This window comes from Pelodiscus sinensis, chromosome 7, assembly GCF_052426305.1.
Source record: "Pelodiscus sinensis isolate ZL-2025 chromosome 7, ASM5242630v1, whole genome shotgun sequence".
NCBI classification, from domain to species: Eukaryota; Metazoa; Chordata; order Testudines; family Trionychidae; genus Pelodiscus; species Pelodiscus sinensis.
This window is the reverse complement of record NC_143058.1, coordinates 67042983-67061240: the sequence shown is the minus strand read 5'-3', so window position 1 is coordinate 67061240 and position 18258 is coordinate 67042983. Positions and strand designations below refer to the sequence as shown.

The window sequence follows — 18258 nt, the reverse complement described above, 5'->3', positions numbered from 1 at the left end:
AAGAATGACACTTACATTGTTCCTGTAACAGTCGCCACCAAAAGTTTCCATCTCTCTCTGCTCCAGGCCAGGCCTGGGGGACTGAGTTGCACAAATTCAGTGAGGGAGGGCAATATTCCTGTTTCTCTCCGTAATCTCTCTCAGCACTTACTGGACTACTGCCTGTGAGCCCCTCAGAAGCACCATTCAAAGCCTGGATTGGAAAATTGTGGCATGTTGTATAAGAAGCTGTGCACAGGCGTGCCCCCGAGCTAGCCTGAATGCAGCTAGTGTGATGAACTGCAGCAGTGAAGAGTGCGCAAGGGTGTGTCCGCACAGGGAGGGAAAACACTCACCCAAGCCATGCTGTCGTCTTGGCTGTTATCAGCTGGACCATCCATGGCTATTGCTGTCTGGACATACCCATGGTTTGTTCTGGTTCTTGTCATGTCCCTTCCCATCAACACAGCAACAGGCTTGGGGGCCAAGAGAGTCCAGAGCCCAAGTGTCTGTAAGAAATGCTGTGAGTAGCTCGCAGGGTTAGAGCCTTCTGCCTGCTCTCAGGATTTCACCAGGTGCTCTGAGCAAGGTGCGATGGGGCAGGACAGGGATTGGCTTCTCAAATATTTCAAAGCCCAGAAGAGAATACACACACCTAGCATGTGGGTGGTGCTGCCCGGCCTTTGGCTTGGGCAGGTTAAAACTGACCTTAGGGCCCACGCTGGCTCAGACAGATGCAACTGCTTAAAGTGCCTCTTACACACTGATTACAGAGATCCCAAACCACTGGAGAACTGGAGCTTGTGCAAGTGGAGCAAAGGATACAGAGCGAGCTGTGCTATTGAGGGATGCCATGGGGAGGGAGCTCTGGGCAGAGTGGTGTTTCCTCATGGAGGCTGCAGCCAGCCTTCAGCAATGCTTCCTGCCAGCATGTCACTGCAAGGGGTCTGAAGCAGGGGGGAGGAAGAATCGAAGTCTCTTGAGATGTGCTAGCCCTGTGGGGGAGGGATCATCAGTCCCTGATCCAAACTGAAGGGGGGTATCAACAACAGAGGACTTATGGAGACCGCGAAAAGGAGACTGTGGCAGTAACAGATACAAACACCCAGTATTAATGATGAAAGTGTTTCCAAGTTGTTTATCCCAACACCACTTCTAGTTGGGAGCAGCCAGCTTTGGAAGCCAAGACGACAGCAGAAGGATATGGAAATACTTGGTGTTTTAGCTCCATTTTTCAACAAAGCGCGCCTCGACCCACTTGAAGACAGCAGCCCTGTCCACATCCCTGGCCAAGTGTGGCTACCATAGGCTGGGGGGAGGGGAGGGTTCCAACTGCATTACTGACCCACCTAGGCCAGCCCATCATGGTCGTCCTTCCCCTGGAGTGAAGAAAGGGACATGTTTAGCAACATGTCCAGGGAGTTCTCTTAGATTGCCAAAGATCAGCTCACTAGCTGTGGGAAGGCTGGTGTGTTTGAAAGAAGACAAGACAAAGTAATAGAAAATTCATTGGGCCTAAACTGGCAGCAGGAATAAAAATGTCGTAATAGTTTGTTCCCATTTCTAACTTGTGTATGTCATAGATTTAATTTAAGGAATGAATGCCTTTAAATATAACATGGCTGACAGTACATCCAAAGGAATTATTAATTTATCTAAATTTGTCATAATTTGTCATTTTTAATTCTATGTAAATGCTCATTCACCTAACCAGCTACCCTGGATTGTAAGATTTTGGCCTTCATGTCCAAAAGCAAATGCTTAGAGGTTGTGGTATTAAGCAGTAAGGCCTAGAACATAATGGGGAGGGTGGGACCAGAAATTTGAAAGTTCGTAGTTTTCATCTCTAGAAAATACGTAAATCAGAGATTGTTTTACTTAGGTTATCAAAATGCTTTTTAAATGCTATAACAAAACTCTCCTTTTGACATTTTATATGTTATGTTTCTGGGTGAGCTGCTCAGTGTCAGAATTTGTTTAGTCAAGTTACTTTGTTTAGCATCAGGCCAGTTTTTCTTGACTACCAGTTTACCAAAATATGCATATATGATGATACCATTGCATTTTTGTTCTGCCTCCTTAGCTGACGTATGCGTTGTGAAGGTGGATGGATCTCCTTATCTATGTAAAACTGATGAGGTTGGTGAAATCTGTGTGAATTCTGGTGCAACTGGGTCAGCATACTATGGTCTCCTTGGAATCACCAAGACTGTGTTTGAGGTTTGTCTCTTTATTTATGTCCTTTATCACCTTCAATAAAAAGATATTTTTATTATTTCAGTTAGTGAGGAAATAAGCAGAATAATGTATCAGGTTTTTTTACAGGTATGAATGAGTCCCAGGGGGGCTGAGATTGTCTGGTTAATTAGGGCGAACTGCAAAGAATGGGACAATCTCCAAAACTCGTGTTCATTCTAATACTTATATTCACTGAGCCAGGAACAATATGGCTTCCACATTACGTTACTGGTTACCCAGACATACAGTACTCTTCAAGCGATGCAGCCGTGAGCTCCCGCCTAATCAGCCAACTCAGATATGATGAGTGTTACTAAAAAGCTTGTTCATTGCATAAAAAGGTCCTATAATCCCAAAGCATCGGACACGTTACCCATCAGGTTAATGAATGATTTGGATCTTACCCAGTCTATGCTTACAGCCAGTTCTTACTAACTCTACTAAAATTTATTACAGTAAAAGTGAATGGGTATTGGCTAAAGATTGATACCCATGCAGGTACAGAGTGAGTTTTTAGGTGAGTTTCATAGTAGAGATGGGAAGCTTTACATTTGCAAAGAGTCCTTTCCAGAATCTGCTCCTTAGGTTCTAGTCTAATATGCAATATCAGGACGATCCAGCAAGGAACTGGAGAAGCCTCAGTCTTGCGACTCAACCTTCCCCTAAGGAAGCTTAAGCAGATCTGAGATGAAAGGATCAGGGCCCAAGAGTTTTTATAGATCCCTGGCAGGCGACTGTCAGCCTCCTGACAGCAGGTGTTCACTTGGATGAAGAATAAAGCCTTTGCAGTAACCTGTTCCCTAAACATCCCGAGTAAATAGCAGCATAGATTAACATAAGGCAGTTGCCCATGCACCATTTACAGATGGTTTACTGTAGACTTCAGAGAGCGATGAAGACCATGACATTACTACATTCAAAATTCATCTAACACAGGACTGGGCAAGATGCAGCCCAGGGGCCGGATGCGGCCGCCTAACACCTTGATCCAGCCCGTGGACGGAATCTAGTCACTTTCTATTTATATACTGCTGCCCAAGCCACTGAATTTCCAGACAGTGGCTCAGGCAGCAGGATCCTATATAAGTGGCTTCTGTCCAGTCATGACACTACCCCAGCAAAGGCCAGAGCCACGAGCCATTTAAATAGCTTTAGAAATCCCAGGTGACTGCCAGGCAATGCAGTAGTGGCAGGGCTGAGACCCTTTAAATCCCCAGCCCTGCCCATTCTGGAGGTAAAGCTGGCCCATGGCCACATACCAAAATTCATTAAGTGGCCCCCCATCAAAATTATTGCCCACCCTTGATCTAACATCTTTTATCTTCGAATTAACAGAATAAACCAATAGACAGGAACTGTTTTGCGTTACATTGTCAACTTCTACTATATATGTAAACACACGAAGACAAACTATCTACTAATGTCTCTAAAGTTTGAATCTGGATCAGTTGCCTATTTGTGTCACCCTTTCTGAGTCACAGCAAGTATACTCATGTTCATTGCAACAGCATCTGTTTTAATTGCATTAAATAAACACCATGGCAAAACACACCTCTTTTATCCACTTCAGTAACAGGTGTGAACTGAAACTTGTTTTTCCTTTACCCCGATTATGAAATAGCGTAACAGTCAATCATCTTCTTTTATATTCAGGATTCTAGTTTCAGCCTCATATTAGCACCCTGTGTGTGTAGTCTATGTATAATAAGAACATAAGAATGGTCCATCTAGCCCAGTAGCCTGTCTGCCGACAGTGGCCAGCACCAGGTGCCCCAGAGGGGGTGGACCGAAGACAATGATCAAGCGATTTGTCTCCTGCCATCCTTCTCCAGCCTCTGACAAACAGAGGCCGGGGACACCATTTCTATCCCCTTGCTAATAGCCTTTTATGGACCTAACCTCCATGAAATTATCTAGCTTCTCTTTAAACTCTGTTATGGTCCTAACCTTCACTGCCTCCTCTGGCAAGGAGTTTCACATGATAATTTCGCCTCTGTGTCAACTCAGCATTAACATGTGAAGTTACCCAAAGACATTTCAAGGATATTATTGCATAAAGTCAGGTGATGATTTGCTTAGCTCTGATACCCCATTATTGTACCCTGCATGCCTACTAGTAGTATTCAGATATTGCCGTATAGCATAAGTGACAGTGCCCCTAGTGTAGGGCAAACTATACACACGTTTTATGTAAAAGTAGATTTTAACTCTGCTGTAATCCTTGATGAACTGAACAATCTGCAGCTGTGTGCCTTGGAGCTTGTTGGCAGTTTGAATAGAGGATGAAATCAGAACATCAGTCAGCCTTGCAGCATTTGGTGCTAAATGCAAATCCCTTCAGTGTGCCCAAGCTTTACTGCAGCAGTATTCGAGTCTCCTTTTCATGCATACTGGCTTAATCCCTGAAAAGCAAAATAAAACATAGTATCCTACACATCCTTCTTGCCAGCATGGAAGAAAGGAAGTGGCCATTGTTGTCCACTTGCACTCTTGGGAGGCACGTGCTGGGCTGTTGAAGGCACCAGTGTAAGATGATGAATAGGCGGGTTTCCTGTTTCAAAAGTGATGTCAAGACTCTTGAATACAAAGAACCCTGATCGTCTTCCTCACTGCTGGAAACATTCTCTGCCAGCCCTCCAGCTCCCACTCCTTTGAACCAGCTTGTTTCTGGAGGGAGTTCTCACTGCAGGTTTCTAACATCTGTATGTCCAGTCATGCAGCAGTGAGGAGGCAGGCAGGCCAGTCCTCAGAAGTAGTACAGACACCAGCAGAGCAATGTAAGAGGGGTTGCTAGTGGAACTTACTATTTGAAGCACAAGCTCTAGTTCTCAGGTTTGGATTTTGTTCCAGCTCTGTCACGGACTCGCCTTGTAACCTCGGGCAAGTCATTCAGCTCCTTTTGTGCCAGTTCTCCCCCTCTGTAATGGGGATTGTACTTGCCTCCCTCACAGCTTCAGCTGCAACCCCCGCCAGCCAGGCAGGCGGCACATGCTCACTAGGTCATGCTTTGTCTAATCGTAACAGATTTTCACGGGAATGGAAGCTAATGTGGTGTTGTTTCACATGCTACTTGAACAGCAAATTGCCTGTGGTGTGTCTCTGAACCTTTGTCTTCTGTATTCCATCAGACCATTCCAGTGACAGCAGTGGGGGTACCTGTTTCAGATCAACCCTTCACAAGAACTGGACTGCTTGGTTTTATTGGTCCTGTAAGTATGAGTAGGCAAAACTGTTCTGAATGCCCAAGAAGTAAATCCACTGTTAAATGAATAGAATACTCAGGAGGAAGTAGTTTGGAGAATGTAGGAAAGCAGAACAGGAATCTGAAATATAATCTGGGGTGACAGTCTGCAGATGGCTGGAATGCCAAGTTGAGTGCTCTCCTAAGGAGAAGTATCTTCCAAGTATCTTCACCAGCTACTGGATCATGAGTGCCTAGTGCTGATTTCAGAGCCAAATGACAGGATCGTATTGAACTCATTTGGTAGAGCAAGGGCATATCTGGAGTTGAGTATCCTCTTCTGCGAGAGTGTAGCTGCATTCCCCAGGACTCTGTCAAATGAGTCTGATAGCCTCATAACAGTCTATATAATGCCACGGTCTTATCCATCGGGTTACTGATCTTCTGTTGTGGTGAGTCTTGAGTTTGCATTTTGTGTGACTTTTCTGTTGCTGAGCCTGTCATCTTTTCAGGACAATTTGGTGTTCGTGGTGGGAAAACTGGATGGTCTGATGGTGGTTAACATGCGCAAACACAATGCTGATGATGTAGTAGCCACAGCACTGGCAGTAGAACCAATGAAGTTTGTCTACAGAGGAAGGTGAATATTTTGAGAGTATATATTCCCTAACATTGTATTCTTGTGTATTTATCCTCTGCTCATCCAGCATTTCAGAATGCTTTCAAGGTCATGGTGGGGGGGGAGAGTTCTGCATTTGAACTTCTAGACGTGCTTTGAGGGCAAGATGTGAGTATGAATATGAAAGTGTGGCTTCTCCTGCTAGCATACAGCATGACACCTAATTTGCGTAAACTAGATTTTAAGTGGTTTAAAATTGCCTTGACCTGGTGAAATCACTAGTCTTACTGATCTCTTCTTTCTCTGTTTAGGTTTCTAAATTAAAACTTTACAATGTCTCTTTCCCAGTTTTGCATCATCTCTGTATTTTGTTTAGATTTCTAACATAAATGTGGCTGAAGAAGCAGGTTCCCCCAAGGGCCAGCAGAACTGAGACCCCTACCAAACCTAGAACAGAAGTTACTTTTCCCCCCAAACAAATCTAACCCCACCAGACAGCCCTCCCCACACACACCAGCTGCTCATGCTAAGAGAGATGCATCTGGCAATGTGCCCTGAGAACAACAGATTGGCTGTTTGAGGCCTCTGCAGGTAATACTGTATTGCCCAACCTATCGCTCTTACAGAGAGGGGCATGCAGCTCCAATGTCTCCAGTGGTGAAAGCTGTGGCATGAGGACTATTGTAAATGTGTCACTTCCTTCAGTCCAAGCATTATTTTCAAAAACTGGCACCTAGGCGTGTTGAGGTATTGCTGGCCTTTTCCCTTCCTCCCCCCCTCCCCCTCCCAGCTCCTGCATACATTGAACCCGGCTTGTGATAGCACATGTAGTGGTGGTGAAGTGCAAGGTCTCTGAAGACTGAGAAAAGAAAATCAAAATAAACTTCTCCTTTTCCTCAAGTTGGGTGATTTTGTGATAATCTGGCATAAATAATGTGTGTGTCTTTGAAAACAATTCTACAGGCGTCACAGCGATCCACATCGTAATAACCATGCTCTAGTCATTATATGTTGCATCTTTTCTAGTCCTATCATCCTTCTGTCCTTTGTGTTTTAGGATAGCAGTGTTTTCTGTGACCGTTTTGCATGATGATCGAATAGTGCTTGTGGCAGAGCAGCGCCCTGATGCATCAGAGGAGGATAGTTTTCAGTGGATGAGCAGGGTCTTACAGGTAGTCAGATCTGTCCTTTCTCTTTTTTCAGGTGAATAAGGTTAATGTATCAAATGAGAATATCAGAGCTTCTGTTTTCCGCATAAAAAACCCTCACCTTCAACTGTCCCCCGAAAAAACCCCTCCGATGAGCTCACTTCTCGCTGTGTTTTAGGGGTGTGGTGCTAACTAATGGCATTTTTTAAAAGAGCAAAATCAGTTTATTCTTGAGAAATGATCTTTGCACTTCACGTTGATTGGAATTTTCAAATCCCACAGAAGTGAGTTCAATCTATAATTCATTAGTCTTTATTTTTGTTAGTGGCCTTTGGTCTGAGTCTGAAAGAACAGAACATAGAACTTATGCACAATATCAAAAGCAGGGTTTTTCTGTAGAATGTGTGTTAGTAGCTCATGTGATTTGGGAGTGCTCCATGTCAGCAGAATGCCCCTAAAATGAACAGCTAGTCCACTAGCAGTCAGGTATTTCTGAAGCAGCCAGTCACGTCTAAGGAGGTGGCAGGGCTCAATACCCGAAAGAGCTGATAACGGCCAAGGAATCAGAAAATGAAGTAGGAGGGGAGAGCACCACTGAAGAAAACAGTGTGAAGGGAGATGCCTCCCCTCTGAAGTGAGAGGAAAGTTGTATAGGAATAGAGACAACGGTCTCTACATAAGTTCACAGGATTTTAAGTCTTCTATTGTGAATTTGCTTGGCATAGGAAAGAAGTCATTCATAGAAACCCATTTCTGTTGTTCGGCATGGTTCCCAGCCTGGAGCAGATGAGTGTTAAGCAGCTAAATGTTTCCCCTCTATATCTTTTTGTGGTTTGCGTTCTGCTGTGTTTCTGTGGTTGCACCATTTGCTCTAAGTTTACTGTGATAGTTTGGGCCTCTATGACCTTTCTGCACTTATCACCCACATTTTATAACTTCACTAAGCAGTGGTGTGCAGATGGCATCACTTTGACTGCACAAGCAAAAATATGGATCTGCTCCTGTGCCCCCAGAGGTCATAGCCCAACTTCTATACATGCAGTGAGTGCAGAATTAGACCCTTTATTTGCAAATTATGGTGCAAGTAAAATTTGTGATGTGATACATTACTCTAGAATTCTTGTTCTAGCTAAGTGCCATGTCACTTTATATAATTAATGCTTTGTTTTTTCCCCCTCAAGGCAATTGACAGTATTCACCAAGTGGGTGTGTACTGTCTTGCTTTGGTTCCTGCCAACACGTTGCCGAAGGCTCCACTTGGAGGGATTCATATTTCAGAAACGAAGCAGCGCTTTTTAGAGGGTGCTCTGCACCCTTGCAATGTCTTAATGTGTCCTCACACTTGTGTTACCAACTTGCCTAAACCTCGACAAAAACAGCCAGGTAACTAAAGCACAGTACGTAGCTCCCCTTCACGTTTATCTGACTGTTGCCATTTCAATAACTGAAGATGCTAAAAGTTGTGCTACCAGGTGGTGTTTGTTCTGTCATACCTGGCCAGTTTTACTTTGAATTATATTGAATTCATTACTAATGACAATATGCATGTTTAATTATTGGCTTTGCTAAATTGCATTAGTCTCATTTTGCTCAATGTGTAACCTCAGATGTTGGTCCTGCTTCGATGATAGTGGGCAATCTTGTAGCTGGAAAGAGAATTGCACAAGCATCAGGGAGAGATGTTACCCAGCTGGAGGATAATGACCAGGCAAGAAAGGTAGCGCTGAATGTGTGCGAGGGCAGCAGTTGTGGTAAGAGCGTGGAGGGTTTCAAGTTGAATTTGAATGTTTTCTGTCCCGTCTTCTTTTCAGTTCCTGTACTTGGCAGATGTTCTCCAGTGGCGAGCCCAGACAACCCCAGATCACCCACTCTTTTTCTTGCTGAATTCCAAGGTGAGGTGCGCTTAGTCTCCTTTTCCAATGAAGGGATGAAAAATATCATTTTGGTTTGAAAGGGGAAAATGGGAAGTAGCAGATTCATTTTACAGTCTGCAGTGCTCCAAAGTTACTAATGTTGGGAACTCCTCTGGTTCCAGCACACGAATGAAATCCTCAGCACCCCCTGCTGGACAGAAGCCAGGAGCGGCAGAGCTGCACTCTGCAGCCCCGAGGGTTTCCCTCAGGGCAGAATCCCTGATCCCATGGGCAGAGTTAGTACCATAGGGGTGTTGTCCCCCTCCCCTGAAACAGCAGTACAAGAACAGGGCAGCTTCCCACTCAGGCTCCTTCTCTGCCTGTACCCAGCCAGGTCAGAGGTGGCAAGCCAGAGCTGGGCAGTGCAGGACAGCAGCTGCTGTGGCTGGTGCCATGGAGCAGGGAACTGCAGCATTCTCTGGTCTCCTGCTGGTGCAGGGACTTGAAGCTGCTACTGAACTCCCAGTCCCCTTTGCTCCCCCTGCTTATAAGAGCCACCTGGGAACAGGGACCACTGAGGAGCCCTCCTGGCACACGGACCCTCTTACCCCTTCTCTGCTCCTCCCTACATTCTTGAGAACTTATTAAAAATTTGATTTAAGGCTAACATTTTTACATGTGGCTGACGGTTTGTGTTTTGTTATAAAGCTTTTTCTGTTATTAAACAGTTGTGTAGCTCCCCTCCCCACTCTTGGCTGATTCTGCAATACTTTCTTGCAACTGTAAAAATTAAAATCTATAAAAATTGGGGGTGGGGGAATGCTTAACTCATAATTTTGCACAACTGTGAAAATTAAAATGTATAAAAATTAAAACATTATAAGATATCTCTATTTGCAGTCAAAATTATAAAAACAAACTGAATCCTGCTGTCCTAAATGTAGTTTCAACAGTCTTTAATTCTATCTGCTACAATGCTAAAATTAGAAATGTAATGAAATGTTAGCTGCAAGGCAATTTATTTTACTCAGTTTCAAAATACATTTTCCAAGTTTTCCTAAGTTATCTTCATGCTGTACAGGGCACAGTAGCTAGCACTGCCTCGTGTACACAACTGCACAAGAAAGCAGAGAGGGTGGCAGCAGCACTGTTGGAGAAGGGACGACTGAACGTTGGAGATCATGTAGCTTTGGTTTATCCTCCAGGTAAGAGACTAGACAGCAGAAACTGTAATCAATCGTGGGGAACAGAACACAAGAATTTCTAGGCTCAGTACTCCCACAGCCATTTGATTCGGCAATCTGTCCCTCAGAAAGCCCAGCATGTAATTGTTAAGGGGAAGGCTTCTTCACTTCAAATCTTTCTCTAAGCCAATTCCCTAGCTGGCAGGATAAATTTATAAAACAAATTTGATAATCAGATGAGATGACTCTGGGCAGTCATTCAGTACCATGCCATTGGGAACTGAGTAGGGAATGATTTTAGATCCCACGAAAGGTACCCGGAGAGTGAATCAGTGTGTGTATTCATAGAATAGGTACAGTTAGAGGGCAGCACTGATGCACAAATGCACCTGTCCTCTAACAGGAAGCGACCATCTCTAGAATGAGTTTGCTTGGTCTCTGTCACTGATCTGTACTCCGTAAATGACTGGAGCGTTTGACTATGTGCAAACAGTGTTGTTTAGAGACAGCATAATGTTAACATATGAAAGACATGTATATTATCGTGGGAGAGTGGATGGACCACTTGGTAACGCACCACACCGCCTCAGACTTCATGGGATATATTAACCAGAGAAACTCAAAACTGGAATGGATCTCGGCACATCAGCTAGTCCAGCAAGTGTACTTAGCCCATCCCTGCCAGGTGTTCATCCAGCCTGTTCTTAGGAACCTCCTGGGACAGGGGTTCCACACCCTCCTTGATAGCCTGTCCCAGTGCTTCTCTGCCCTTAGGGTTAGGAAGTTTTTCCCAATAACTAACCTAAATCTTCCTTACTGCAGGTTGAGCTGGTTTCTTCTTGTAGTCCCTTCAGTGGATATGGAAAGCAGTTACCATTCTCTCTAGAACAGCACTTAACATACTTGAAAGTTATCAGGTTCCTCTTCAGACGTCTTTCCTCAAGACTAAAAGTGTGCAGTTTTTAGCCTTTCCTCAGAGGTCATCTTTCCTAAACCTTTTATCATATCTGTTCTCCTCTAGATTCTCTCCAGTTTGTCCACAGTTTCCTTAAAATGTGGCACCCAAAACTGGACATTTGTTGAAATGTATTTCCACAGATCTTCTCAGCTGAAGAATTTAAATAATATATAATCCTAGAAATCTACTAACATTTAAATGCAAGATACTGAAACTGGCCACTTGAGGCAGGACACTGGTTTAGATGAACTCTTTAAGACAAATATCTATGCCTAATATTTTAATTCTTAAAATATATGGAGGATAGTTTTTTAATTGATATGAGACATGATGATTTGTGAAATGAAAACTAGTTTTTATCCTTAACAGGAGTAGACCTAATAGCAACTTTCTATGGATGTTTATATGCCGGCTGTATACCCATAACAGTTCGGCCCCCTCACCCACAGAATCTTGCTACTACTCTGCCCACCGTCAAGATGATTGTAGAGGTATGAGAGCACCCTTTGGTATTTTTGTTGCTGTTTTGTTTAAAACTGATGATCAAATAAGTAAATAAACATTATTGGTACAGTAAAATAAACTGAATTTCTGAAATGTGTGTTGCTGTGACCCTCTGACCCAGGGTCAATAAATGTTTCATTAAACTAGTTTAAAATTTGTTTTCCATTTTCACAATTTTCTTTTTCTTTGTTTACAACTTTTTTCATGATCAGTTCCTTCATGTTGAACTGACTTGGATGGATATTAAGGCACGATAGCTCCATTTATCAGCTTTGTTAACTTTTTCAATGTTGTACAGGTCAGTAAGTCTGCATGTATCCTTACCACACAAGGAATAATGAAACTGCTGAAGTCCAAGGAAGCTGCAACAGCTGTAGATATTAAAACATGGCCCACCATTTTGGATACAGGTACAGATGTAACTACTTGCTACTAATGTAATATTTTAAAAGAAGTGTGCATAACTGAAAAGATACATCCTGGCTTCTCCAGCATGATTTAAGGCTGTTAGCATAGCTGACTGTCTTTTTGAGGGTCAGTTAGATTAGTGTTGAGTCTCTTGTAAATATGACTGCATGTCAATCCAGGAACCATGTTTTCTTGCTGTACCTTTTCCCAAAACAATAATGTGCAATTGTGTTGTTGTTATCTTTTAAATAGATGATATACCTAAAAAGAAGGTGGCTAATATTTTTAGACCTCCATCCCCAGATATGTTGGCCTATTTGGACTTCAGTGTGTCTACTACTGGCATACTAGCAGGAGTAAAGGTATATTGATTGAACTGAAATGTTTATCTAAACTAGTTTCTTCCCTGAAATCTTTTGTATTTTGTATTCTACTCAACTCCATCTGAGAAGAAGCTTAAAAATGGGAAGCAAGATATTTTAATATAAACTTATTTTAAAACTCACGTTCCCACCAAGATTTCAGAAGTAGACACATCAAGCACAGCTGTCTAGAAATATTCAGCTAATGATAGTTAGAATTGGGGATTGGTGAGTTATAGGAGGAGGAGATGAAGACCTAGTCTTCATTACAAAATTATGTTGTTGTCAACTGCCTTGTGCCAGTCGTGCTGTGTCCACGCTTTAATGTTTATCTTGCATTGGTAAAAGATCCTTCTTATGCTAACATAATGACATCACTTCCCACAAGCAACATTAACCCAGAGTCAGTGTCCTGAAGTCAACACAGCACAAGTGTAGACACTTGTAACCTGTGTCAACCCTAATTATCCTTCAGCAATAGTCCCACAATGCCCATGCTTACTGCTCTCGTCACCATTGTGAACTCCACTGCCCAGGAGTCATAGGGGCCAGAAGCCCCACCACATTATTTAATGCCTGTGAATTGTTGAAATTCCTTTTCCTGATTGCCTGACTTGGTGAGCACACTGAGCAGTTCTCCATTGTTGTGTGCAACTGCCCAGCTGACCTGTCTGGAGACAGGACAATATTGGATCTCCTGGGCCTGTGAGGAGAAGTGACTGTGCTGGCACAGCTCGTAACCAACCTTAGAAATGTCATCATCTGTGACCAGATTTCTATGGGGATGCAGGAGAAGGGGTATAGTAGCAACAAGTAGCATCGCCATGTGGAAGCAAAAGAGCTGTAGCAAGCGAACCAGAAAGCCAAGGCCAACTATTTATCTGGGGCTGAGCTGCAGACCTGACGCTTGCAAAGAGTCTCACATGCCATAAACAGCAGCTTCCCCCCATCCCATACAAGTTACTGTGGATAACGCCAGTCACAGGTCCCTGCCATGAACAGCAAGGAGGGAAAGGCAACTTAGGGGATCCAGGTGCATAGTGAGCCAGGATCTGTGTTGAGTCCAGCAGATGGAGCACAGATGAGCTCAATGCAGGGGAAGGAACCTTGGGTAGGTATGTAAATAAGTTTTCCATTGCAGGGATGGGACCCTGTGCTAGAGTGCTAACCTACTAGTGGTGCTTCTCACTGTACATTAAAACAAACACACCTGCCAACACAAGGAGCCAGGTGTACACTTGAACGAGTAATGTGCTGGCTGTGAAGGCACTGCTCCGCCAATGTCGTGTGCGTCAACCTAATTTTGAAGCATAGATCTGGTCGAAGAAGGGATGGTCTTGAAGTTAAGGGGCATTACTGGGAATAGTCCTCTTCTCAGCTACCACAGAAATGTTGTTTGACTATACGCAAATCAGTTAGATGACCCTCTAAATAGTTTAGGAAACAGGGCTTTTACTTTTTTGCTGCTTCAGGATGTATAAAGAGGGCTTGGCGGGTGGGTGCTTTTTCTGTGTGTTTTGTACTTTACGAATAACAGGAATGTTAACTCTGGTCTTTCCTGTTTTTGCTGGAGGACTTCCTGGATATCTGAAGATGTACACCATTAGCACTCACACCTTTTTTTAAAGGGGCCATGTGATGCTGACTACAAAATCATGGCCAGCATCGTGGCTTCTACCACCAGTATTCCCAAGTGTGTTTTAACCAAATAAAAATTTCCTAACATATGTGAGCATTCAGTAAGCCTGTTTTTCCCTTCTCCAGATGTCACATGCAGCTACAAGTGCCTTATGTCGCTCTGTAAAGCTACAGTGTGAACTATACCCTTCACGACAGATTGCCATCTGCCTTGACCCTTATTGTGGCCTCGGCTTTGCACTATGGTGCCTCTGCAGGTATGGAATTTAAACCTTACACCTACGGGGGCTTGCTTGCTTTTCTGTTTTCTGTTTTCTTGCTGCCTGCTTGTTTTCCAGTCACTTTTGTGGTATTTTTTACACGTGGCCACATGGCAATTTTCTGAGACCCGAACAGATTTGCGGATGAATTAGTCAGAGTAGACCCCACCTTTTCTTTTGTAGGGGAAAATAAACATTGTTTGTAAATAGAGGTTACTTGGATTTAAAGTATAAGAAAGAGAGAATTTCAGTGTTGGTTTCACCTAGAACAAACAAGCCTCTTCAAAAGTGTCTCCTTGAGGCAGGAGCCATCACTTGATAAATGTACATAAAGCACTTAACACCAGATTGGCATTATACAGTAATAAATAACGCTGTAATTAGAAGCAAGCTATATAACATTCCCTAAAATGCAAGGGGAAGTATTTGGTTCAGATAGTACAATCACTAAAATTCAATACATCCAGTGCTGTTGTAGTGTTGCTCATGTCTTGTTTCCTCATTCATTTAGACTATTTTGTAATTGGTTGGGTATGATTAGCCCTCTACTTGTAGAATGCTTTCATGCAAGAGGTTTATTTAAACAAAGATTGAAAATTGAGACATTGCAATTGAGTTCCCCTACATTTCGGGAGGAGAGGGGGAAGGGAGAATAAATTTAAATCTTGAGAACATCTTAGTTTCAGTGAGAATAAAAGCATTATTTCAAAATACAATCTGTGTTCTTTTCTGCATGCACTTTTTAAAAGGAGTGGAGTTACATAAGCCTTGCCTTTACTTGCTGCATATGGTGTGCAGATATTCTCTCTGAATGCAGCATGGTAGAGATTTTTGTCTGTTTGGAGTACAGAATGGATCCAGAATACAGGGGGCTATTACAAGAAAACAAAATGTAAGATTGGCCACTGAGAAGCCAAGACTTTTTGAAGAGGTGAGACTGATTAGGAAACACACTCACCCTCTAAACGCACCCTGGAGAAGTTGGAACTCCCAACACACATCTCTTCTGAGCCTGTTTTCAGTCTGCCGCGTGGAGTTTTCCTTTGTTTGACGTTGATTGAAGACATACGTGTCATTTCAAAATTAACTAACAATATTAAAACAAAGCTGGAACTAAGTCAAACTCTGTTTTCCATTTCTATCTTCTGTAAACCAGTTTCTAAATTAAAATCTTGGATACAAATATGGATTCTATTCCTTCAAAGCTGACAGATCTAGAGCACCTGCTGAGAACACAAAAAACTTTAATTGACATTGAAAGATCAATAGCTCTACAGTCAGTCCAAGATCCAGCTGACCCATTAGGAACTGCTTAGTGCATTTTCTGCAAGATTGATTCTCTAACAAATATGTGACAGGCAATCATTAATGAGGAATAATAACTACTATGGGAACAGTGATAGAAATGTAGCCATGTTAGTCTGTTTACTGTGGGAACAGTAATACCAAAATCTTGTGAAGGTAGGAGCGACAAACCCTTTTGTGTAATAGGCTAATATTAGTATTTTATTTGGTACATGCATGATGGTTACAAATAAGGGTGGCCATAAAATCTTAAAAGTTCCCCAACTTTTCTGTTACCTTATGTTCTGGATCCATCGCATACTGTAATTATTTATCAACAGAGAATGGTTTTGTTTATTGCCAAAATGTGTGTTTTCTTAATGTACACTTTCTAGTGATGAGATATTTAAACTGTGTTGCTTCCCTTGTTTTTCAGCATCATAAAATAAGTTCAAGCCCTCCTGAAAAGGACTTATTCTTTGTCTCATTGCAAAATACATTTAGCGCAGAGAGAGAGAGAGTAAAAGCTGACTATAAAACCTGCCACTAATGGCAAATTTGGCATGCGAGATTCTGTTTTTTCTCTTACGCTGGTATTAACTGGGAGGAAAATGGCCATTCCCTACTGGATTTAACCTGGGAATAGACTAATTTCTAAGACTTCTGAAGGGTGGGTGGTTTATACACAAAGGAGATACTGGCTTGAATCCCTTCTTGCCCCATATTCCTGCTTTGTGGACTGCCCACTGGTTCCTTTCTGAGAACAACCTCTGCCAACTGCTGTCTCTCCTCCGCTCACAAAGCGGCGTGGGGAGAGGGGTTAGGGAGATGGAGCCCAGAGCAGATCTCTTGCTGAGGGCGGTGGGGGTGCAGACAGCAGTGGAGCTGTGAGTCTGAGGCTGACCACATAACTGAGGTGACTCTTTGGATGACTGGAAAGATAGTGGAGGGCTCCATTTGAAAATGGGTGAGGAACAGTTTGGGATCATGTGTTTTGAGGGGCCCAGGAGCAGACAAGGGGTCCAAGGTGAGAGTTCCCTCGTCCTCATCCCTTTGGTATAATTCACTGAGGGACTGCGTGTACTCTCCCTGAAGCCTGGTGGTCCCTTTTTACACTTTGAATCACTTGGTTTGGCTTTTAGAAACGAAAACAGACTTCATTATATTAAAGAACACATTTCCTTTTGCCTGACCCAAGCGCTCTCACTCTGCAAACCCCAGTGGTGTGCCTGGTGCTTGCTGTGCATGGAGGGCTGAACCTTAAACAAAAGCTGTGGGTACTTAGCTCTGCTATTGCTCTGCATTCTCTTGTTCTTTCCATGCCGCTCAGCATAGGTGAAGTGTCCTTGACCTCTGTGTTTCTCTCTCTTTTTTGGGTGGCGGATAGTGTGTATTCAGGACATCAATCTATTTTGGTCCCTCCTCTTGAACTGGAGAGCAACGTGTCGTTGTGGTTATCTGCTGTAAGTCAGTACAAAGTGCGCGTCACCTTCTGTTCTTACTCTGTCATGGAGATGTGTACCAAAGGCCTGGGAACACAGACAGATGTTCTTCGGGTAAGTTAACTTTATTTTTGCATTAGGGATGTGATATAGTGTAGTCTGTTAACTGATAAGCAAAAACTTATGGGGTAATGCTATAGTCCACATGCATTTCCTCTCCATGCCCTCAGTCCTGGCTCACACTGGGTCTAGGACCTACCTCTGCTGCAGCTCTGTATTTATAGACAAGCAGCCTCACTCGCTTTCTGGCTTATGCCAGGTTTGGGAGCGCAGGCCCCGCTCCCTCGTGGGTAGGAGCTAATGTCACACCACACTGCTGGGCCTCTGTATCAGCTGGTCCGTGAGGGGGAGCTGGTTTTTAAACTGGCTCCCCTCACAGACCAGCTGTTACCTAGTACTCCATGCTGCTGCCAGTCTCACCCTCAGAGACTATAGAATAGTTGATTAAACAATAAGAATTCATGAGGTTAATCAACCATTCAGTTAACCAATATTTAACATGCCTATTCTGCATATGCTAACATACAAGTAAAGTGTGTGTGTGTGTGTCCCTCTGGTGTTTCTAGTTCATTGTCAGTCATCAGCTATAAAATGAACTCCTTCATGGAATCTCTGAATGCCTTGAAGTAAAGTGTGCTTCTTGGCAAATGCTGCTGTTGAGATTGCTGGATGTCACTTGCTCTCAAATTTAATTTTAAAAAAATTACATTTTGTATTTGGTGTTTCCATGTTGGATCTGAAGTAACAAGGTATTTTTAATTTTGAAATTGAGAAAAATATTCAGCAAATTCAGTGAACTTGTTCTTTCTAAAAAAGGAAAAATAAAACAATTGGTGTCCCCCACTTGTCAATCTTCTCTTTTCCTAGGTCAGAATTCTCCACACCCAAAGTCCTGAACCATTAAGCTGCCTATTAGCCTTTGACACACACAGACCTAAAAGGACATCATAAACTGTGCTCTTGCCCAGAACATAGCTCTGCATTTTGGAACTTGGCAACAACAAAAGTTTACCAGTTGAACATAGACTTTTGGTGTGATACATCTTTTTTGAAGCCCCACACACACAAACTGCTAACGTTTTATAGTTTGTCTGGTTTGCTGACCTCCTCCTTTAATTCAGTGGGCAGCAGTTTCAGCAT

At 43.1% G+C, this 18258-nt stretch overlaps 1 protein-coding gene and 1 long non-coding RNA gene across 8 annotated transcripts in view; one reads left to right on the top strand and one right to left on the bottom strand.

The window, feature by feature from the left end:
* Positions 1–18258, bottom strand: part of LOC142830246 (uncharacterized) — a 79741-nt gene that overhangs the window by 25102 nt on the left and 36381 nt on the right. For 2 of the 3 annotated variants that reach the window (XR_016350122.1, XR_016350123.1), the window contains exons 3-4: positions 15291–17145; positions 805–974 (exon numbers count right to left, since the gene is read on the bottom strand). This is a non-coding gene — a long non-coding RNA (uncharacterized LOC142830246). Of the gene's footprint in view, positions 1–804; positions 975–14324; positions 15205–15290; positions 17146–18258 lie in introns of those variants that run through there. The other variant, XR_012905356.2, reaches the window with a different exon arrangement.
* Positions 1–18258, top strand: part of DIP2A (DIP2 acetate--CoA ligase A) — a 146359-nt gene that overhangs the window by 107361 nt on the left and 20740 nt on the right. For all 5 annotated transcript variants that reach the window (XR_016350121.1, XM_089779985.1, XM_089779986.1 and 2 more), the window contains 13 exons: positions 2063–2199; positions 5346–5426; positions 5911–6038; positions 7075–7189; positions 8347–8548; positions 8773–8882; positions 8977–9057; positions 10100–10223; positions 11530–11651; positions 11963–12074; positions 12325–12434; positions 14199–14329; positions 17004–17172. Coding sequence is in view for 4 of the 5 variants with exons in the window: in XM_089779985.1 (XP_089636111.1) it covers positions 2063–2199; positions 5346–5426; positions 5911–6038; positions 7075–7189; positions 8347–8548; positions 8773–8882; positions 8977–9057; positions 10100–10223; positions 11530–11651; positions 11963–12074; positions 12325–12434; positions 14199–14329; positions 17004–17172 (1622 nt within the window). In the remaining variant the exon portion in view is untranslated. The remainder of the gene's footprint in view (positions 1–2062; positions 2200–5345; positions 5427–5910; positions 6039–7074; positions 7190–8346; positions 8549–8772; positions 8883–8976; positions 9058–10099; positions 10224–11529; positions 11652–11962; positions 12075–12324; positions 12435–14198; positions 14330–17003; positions 17173–18258) is intronic.